Source organism: Pempheris klunzingeri, chromosome 13 (genome assembly GCF_042242105.1).
Source record: "Pempheris klunzingeri isolate RE-2024b chromosome 13, fPemKlu1.hap1, whole genome shotgun sequence".
In the NCBI taxonomy this organism is placed as follows: domain Eukaryota; kingdom Metazoa; phylum Chordata; class Actinopteri; order Acropomatiformes; family Pempheridae; genus Pempheris; species Pempheris klunzingeri.
The window spans coordinates 25,393,445-25,400,841 of NC_092024.1; the positions used below are offsets into that span (position 1 = coordinate 25,393,445).

Below are 7,397 nucleotides of genomic sequence, written 5' to 3' on the forward strand. Positions count from 1 at the left end.
CTCAGGTTCTGCTTTACTGATACAAACAAGTAGAAACTCCAGCATGTTTAAGATCAACCCTTTATTTAAATGAGTCACACACACACACACACACGCTGGGGATCTACTGGGGATCTACTGAGATCAGTCCATCATTTACTGATGACCTTCTTTGAATCTATGGAAGATCTCCTGTGGATCCACCAACGATGGAATGGAGAACAGCCATGAATCTATTTTCAATATAATGATCATGTGCTGTAGATCCACAGCGGATCACTGATGATTCACTGATGATCCACAGTAGATCTCTGGTGGATCTCTGACAGATCTCCAGTACATCAGGGCAGCGTCTCCACCGTGACCCTGGAGAGCGTGAGGTCGTAGTAGATGCTGAGCTTGTTGATGGTCCTCAGGGGGGTGATCCGGTGTTGGTAATCCACCAGGTGACTGTTGTTGACGGCCACTTTGAACCCGGCGTTGGTGACCATGATCTTCATCTGCAGCAAGAAAACCACAGCGTGTTCACACACTCAATCTCAAATGCCACACGGTGCATTCAGGGGCCGTCAGCAGTAAACACCTAAAACATGAGCTGAAGGTTCTGACCTCGAACTGCTGACCGCGGCTGAAGGGGAAGCGCTCCACCTGCCGCTCCTCCTTCCCCCACCTGCCGTCCACACAGCTGTTCCTCACCACCACCTGCCTGCCGGCCTCGTTGAACCGGGGGTTGAAGTGGAACGCTATGTCCCGATCTGTGGCCAGATTCACCGTGATCCTGTGGGAAGACAGAGATCCACTGCTGATCCACTGCTCCATCACCCTCCATCATCCCTCCATCACCCCTCCATCCTCCCTCCATCACCCCTCCATCACCCCTCCATCATCCCTCCATCATCCCTCCATCATCCCTCCATCACCCCTCCATCATCCCTCCATCACCCCTCCATCATCCCTCCATCACCCCTCCATCACCCCTCCATCATCCCTCCATCATCCCTCCATCACCCCTCCATCATCCCTCCATCCTCCCTCCATCACCCCTCCATCCTCCCTCCATCCTCCCTCCATCCTCCCTCCATCATCCCTCCATCCTCCCTACATCACCCCTCCATCCTCCCTCCATCACCCCGCCATCACCCCTCCATCACCCCTCCATCCTCCCTCCATCCTCCGTCCATCACCCCTCCATCACCCCTCCATCCTCCGTCCATCACCCGTCCATCACCCCTCCATCACCCCTCCATCATCCCTCCATCCTCCCTCCATCACCCCTCCATCCTCCCTCCATCCTCCCTCCATCCTCCCTCCATCATCCCTCCATCCTCCCTACATCACCCCTCCATCCTCCCTCCATCACCCCGCCATCACCCCTCCATCACCCCTCCATCCTCCCTCCATCCTCCGTCCATCACCCCTCCATCACCCCTCCATCCTCCCTCCATCCTCCGTCCATCACCCCTCCATCACCCCTCCATCATCCCTCCATCACCCCTCCATCACCCCTCCATCCTCCCTCCATCCTCCGTCCATCACCCCTCCATCCTCCCTCCATCACCCCTCCATCACCCCTCCATCATCCCTCCATCACCCCTCCATCATCCCTCCATCCTCCGTCCATCACCCCTCCATCACCCCTCCATCATCCCTCCATCACCCCTCCATCCTCCCTCCATCACCCCTCCATCATCCCTCCATCCTCCGTCCATCACCCCTCCATCACCCCTCCATCATCCCTCCATCACACCTCCATCCTCCCTCCATCACCCCTCCATCATCCCTCCATCCTCCCTCCATCATCCCTCCATCCTCCCTCCATCCTCCCTCCATCACCCCGCCATCACCCCTCCATCCTCCCTCCATCACCCCTCCATCATCCCTCCATCCTCCCTCCATCATCCCTCCATCCTCCCTCCATCACCCCTCCATCCTCCCTCCATCACCCCTCCATCCTCTGTCCATCACCCCTCCATCCCTCCCTCCATCACCCCTCCATCACCCCTCCTTCGTCCCTCCCCCACTCTGACCTCTCAGCTTTAGGGTGGATGGTTCCAGCGATGGTGATGAGCATTTTCTCATAAACTCCATGAGGAAGATTCTGTTTGTAGGGAACCACCTGTTAGCAAAGAAACAGCTGTTAGCAAAGAAACACCTGTTAGCTCCACCCACCACCATCCATCATCATCCACCCATGTGTCTCACCAGATTCTGTTGGGGGCTAACAGGGAAGGAGGGTCCAGGTCCAGGTCCAGGTCCAGGTGTGGGTCCTGGTGATGGGTTGGGCCATCCTCCAGGTGGGGGGGGTTGTGGGGAGGGGGAGGGCCAGGTGGGGTGGGTGGGCTGACTGGGGTTTCCTCCAGGCCACGCCCCCCCCCCTCCAGACGGACCACTGGGCCAGGTGGGGTTAGAGGTCTGACCTGAGACACACACACACACACAGAATTAGAGTGATGGCGATGATGATGATGAGGATGATGAGGATGACTTACCTGGCCAGGTAGGATTGGCAGGTTGACCACCAGGCCAGACTCCGCCTGCTGATTGGTTGCTGCCCCCAGAGGGCCAACCGTCGAGAGCCTCCTCCAGCTGCAGACAGAAGCACAGAAGAAGAAATACAGGAAGTGAGCGTTCAGACGCGTTCAGGACGGCTGGGGAAAAACAAACCCACGGTCCGACGGGCCTGTTGCCATGGTGATGTCGTACTGTTTACAAACAAAGAGTGAAACAAAGTTACTGTACGAATGATTCTGATGCAACACTGAGCAAACAGTGGAGCATTTACAGGGTAAAGGGGAGTTCCTCCTGTTAAAGGGGAGTTTATTCTGTTAAAGGGGAGTTCCTCCTGTTAAAGGGGAGTTTATTCTGTTAAAGGGGAGTTCCTCCTGTTAAAGGGGAGTTCCTTCTGTTAAAGGGGAGTTTATTCTGTTAAAGGGGAGTTCCTCCTGTTAAAGGGGAGTTCCTTCTGTTAAAGGGGAGTTTATTCTGTTAAAGGGGAGTTCCTCCTGTTAAAGGGGAGTTCCTTCTGTTAAAGGGGAGTTTATTCTGTTAAAGGGGAGTTCCTCCCGTTAAAGGGGAGTTTATTCTGTTAAAGGGGAGTTTATTCTGTTAAAGGGGAGTTCCTTCTGTTAAAGGGGAGTGTGTGTGTGTGTGTGTGTGTGTGTGTGTGTGTGTGTGTGTGTGTGTGTGTGTTCGGGGTGGTTGTGAATATCAACAAGGTGCCATTCATCTCTAAAACCAACAGCTTCATACAGAACATTCCTGAGGAGTCTGTCACCAACACACCCTGAACACACTCACACTCACACTCACTCACACTCACTCACACTCACACTCACACTCACACTCACACTCACACTCACTCACACACACACACACACACACACACACACACACACGCACACACTTACACACACACACATACACACTCAGGTCCAGTGTGTGTGTGGTCTTAAAGCAGCTGCATTCACCTGAATTGTAGAAACACCAGAAACGACTCATCTTCCCTTATTTCACTTTAGAGTTTAGGACACAGTTAGTTTGTGTTATTGTGTTTTAAAGTTTAGTTTGGATCCAACAAAACATCTGTGTAACACACTGTAACACACTGTAACACACACAGTAACACACTGTAACACACTGTAACACACTGTAACACACACAGTAACACACTGTAACACACTGTAACACACACAGTAACACACTGTAACACACACAGTAACACACTGTAACACACACAGTAACACACTGTAACACACTGTAACACACTGTAACACACACAGTAACACACTGTAACACACTGTAACACACTGTAACACACTGTAACACACACTGTAACACACTGTAACACACTGTAACACACAGTAACACACTGACTGATGGAGCAGCAGCTCTAAAATCCCTGTTTTAGTGAATGTAGTCTGGTGTGTGTGCTGTTTGTGGTTAAACCAAAAGGATCTTCCAGGTCTCTCTCTGTAGGGATCCTTTCCATGATGCTGTCACACACTTAGAATAACACTCTGAGCCTGTCAGTGGATCAAACAAGCTCTTTTAGTGGACCTACTGTGATCAGGTGCAGTTGTCCCAAAGGATCACGTTGCAGCCATTGCAGCCCGTTTGGTGTCTGCTGGCTGAGGTGATCTACTGGACCAGTTCCAACACTTTTACTACCTACCAGTCACTCAGACACCAGGATGTGGACAGAGAGGATCATGGGTAGAAACACGGCTGCTTTAAGTCACATTTTGTGTTCAAATTTGTTTTCATAGAAACTCGCTCATGTTTCATCAGAGAAGTGAAATCAGACTCACATTCATCTTGCGGCTGTTCTGCTCCTGAAAGAAGGAAAAACAGTGTGAGGGCGAGACCAGCCAGACAAACTCCTCCTCCTCCTCCTCCTCCTCCTCCTCCTCCTCTTCATCCTCCTCCTCCTCCTCCTCTTCCTCCTCCTCACAGCCTGCCTTCGCTATAACGGCTCACAACTTATACTGAAAATCCTCCACATTTCTACTTCTCATTTCAGGGCTTTTATTTTGTAATTCTGTGCTGAAGAACCTCTGTCTGCTTGTAGTACAAGTATGCACAGTAGTACCATAGTACCGTAGTACTGTGATACTGTAGTACCGTAGTACTGTAGTACTGTGATACTGTAATACTGTAGAACCGTAGTACTGTAGTACTGTGATACTGTAATACTGTAGTACCGTAGTACTGTAGTACTGTGATACTGTAATACTGTAGTACCGTAGTACTGTAGTACCGTAGTACCGTGATACTGTAGTACCGTAGTACTATTGTACCGTAGTACCGTGATACTGTAGTACCGTAGTACTGTAGTACTGTAGTACCGTAGTACCGTAGTACCGTAGTACCGTAGTACCATGATACTGTAGTACTGTAGTACCATGATACTGTAGTACTGTAGTACTGTAGTACTATAGTACCGTGATACCATAGTACTGTAGTACCGTGATACCGTAGTACTGTAGTACCGTGATACTGTAGTACTGTAGTACCGTAGTACTGTAGTACTGTGATACTGTAATACTGTAGTACCGTAGTACTGTAGTACTGTGATACTGTAATACTGTAGTACCGTAGTACTGTAGTACCGTAGTACCATAGTACCCTGATACTGTAGTACTGTAGTACCGTAGTACCGTAGTACCGTGATACTGTAGTACCGTAGTACCATAGTACTATAGTATCGTGATACTGTAGTACCGTAGTACTGTAGTACCATAGTACTGTAGTACTGTAGTACCGTAGTACTGTAGTACCATAGTACTGTAGTACTGTAGTACCGTAGTACTGTAGTACCATAGTACTGTAGTACTGTAGTACCGTAGTACCTTAGTACCGTGATACTGTAGTACTGTAGTACCATGATACTGTAGTACTGTAGTACCGTGATACCATAGTACTGTAGTACCGTGATACTGTAGTACTGTAGTACCGTAGTACCGTGATACTGTAGTACTGTAGTACTGTAGTACTTCTGTTTGTTTGGTTTTTAGTGTCGGTGAAGTCGACTTTCACACACACAGCCTCCGGCACGTGATGTCACAGGTCACATGATCATCGGAGCACAGACATCCATCACCTGTACCTGCTCCTCCTTCAGTGTCAGAGGAGAGTAACCTGCAGGTGTTTGGACTGTGGGAGGAAGCAGGAGAACCATAGAGAACCACAGAGAACCACAGAGAACCATACAGAGAACCACAGAGAACCATAGAGAACCATACAGAGAACCACAGAGAACCATAGAGAACCATAGAGAACCATACAGAGAACCACAGAGAACCATAGAGAACCATACAGAGAACCACAGAGAACCATAGAGAACCATACAGAGAACCATAGAGAACCACAGAGAACCACAGAGAACCATACAGAGAACCACAGAGAACCACAGAGAACCATACAGAGAACCACAGAGAACCATACAGAGAACCATAGAGAACCACAGAGAACCATACAGAGAACCACAGAGAACCATACAGAGAACCACAGAGAACCACAGAGAACCATACAGAGAACCATACAGAGAACCACAGAGAACCATAGAGAACCACAGAGAACCATACAGAGAACCACAGAGAACCATACAGAGAACCACAGAGAACCACAGAGAACCATACAGAGAACCATACAGAACCATAGAGAACCATACAGAGAACCATAGAGAACCACAGAGAACCAGAGAGAACCATACAGAGAACCACAGAGAACCTTACAGTCCCTTGACTTGTACCTGATCCGTTGGGATCTGACCTGGCTGGTGTGAAGGATTGTGTGTATTGTACCAAAATAAGGTTTTGTATCATTCAGTGAGTTTGATCATTTGATTAGAACAGAAAGGTCACATCTGGACTAAAGTCTTGTCGTGCCTTTAAATGATTCAACCAATCACAGATTAGAGCTTCACCTGTGACAAATACTGTAATGAACACATTCCCAGGTGTGTATAAAAAGAACCCCAGCACACCAGACCTTCATCTGAAGCACAACCTGACCTCTCACAACAAGCCAAAGATTCAACCACAGATCAGGAACCCGAAGACCAAGTCTGCCGCTGAGGTGGCAGACATCTTCAGCGTATCCAAACGTCCAGTGGAGAGGATAAGAAAACAATCTGAAGAAACTGCTGAAGTTCATGACAAGCCCAGGTCAGGCAGACCCCGTGAGACAGCTGTTGGAGAGGACCGTTTGTTGCTTCGACGGTCCAGGGCCGGCCCTTTTTCAATGAGCAGTGGTCACCAGAAACCTGTATCTCGAAGAACAGTGTGTCTAATTCTCTCAGGCAGTGGTCTCCGTGGCCAAATTAGTGCTCAGAAACCAGCATTAAACAGAAGGCAACTAAAAAATCGTGTTGCATTTGCAAAGGCCCACAGCTTGGTGAGAGGATGGACAGAGGACAAGTGGCACAAGGTAGATTTTTCTGATGAATCATCCATTGAACTGCAGAACTGCAGAAGACCCGTTGGAACATCAACAGCCTGAAATATCTGCCCACTACATTCGAAACCACAAGAGAGGGCAAATTCTTCAGCAGGATGGCGCTGCTCCTCATACTTCAGCCTCCACATCAAAGTTCCTGAAAGCGCAGAAGGTCAAGGTGCTCCAGGATTGGCCAGCCCAGTCACCAGACAGGAACACCACTGAGCACGTGTGGGGTGAGATGAAGGAGGAGGCTTGGAAGATGAAACCAAAGAATCTCGATGAACTCTGATGAATCTTGATGAAGCTTTCTTTGCCGTTCCAGATGACTTCACCAAGAAATGATTTGAGGCGTGGGAGGGACCATAGCTTTATGCTGTGATGTTACTGTAGCATGTTTATATATATATCATTTCTACTGTACATTTGTTTTGTATGCGACAAGACTTTAGTCCAGATGTGACCTTTCTGTTCTAATCAAA

General features: G+C 49.1%; 1 protein-coding gene across 1 annotated transcript in view; it reads right to left on the bottom strand.

Moving 5' to 3' along the window:
- Positions 1 to 46: 46 nt before the first annotated feature.
- The window catches only part of lgals3b (lectin, galactoside binding soluble 3b), a 7,831-nt gene continuing 480 nt past the window's right edge, over positions 47 to 7,397 (bottom strand). Inside the window, exons 2-7 of the mRNA XM_070842506.1 lie at positions 4,287 to 4,310; positions 2,469 to 2,565; positions 2,182 to 2,396; positions 2,007 to 2,095; positions 589 to 757; positions 47 to 479 (exon numbers count right to left, since the gene is read on the bottom strand). Coding sequence (XP_070698607.1) covers positions 321 to 479; positions 589 to 757; positions 2,007 to 2,095; positions 2,182 to 2,396; positions 2,469 to 2,565; positions 4,287 to 4,292 — 735 coding nt within the window. The 5' untranslated portion in view covers positions 4,293 to 4,310 and the 3' untranslated portion in view covers positions 47 to 320. The remainder of the gene's footprint in view (positions 480 to 588; positions 758 to 2,006; positions 2,096 to 2,181; positions 2,397 to 2,468; positions 2,566 to 4,286; positions 4,311 to 7,397) is intronic.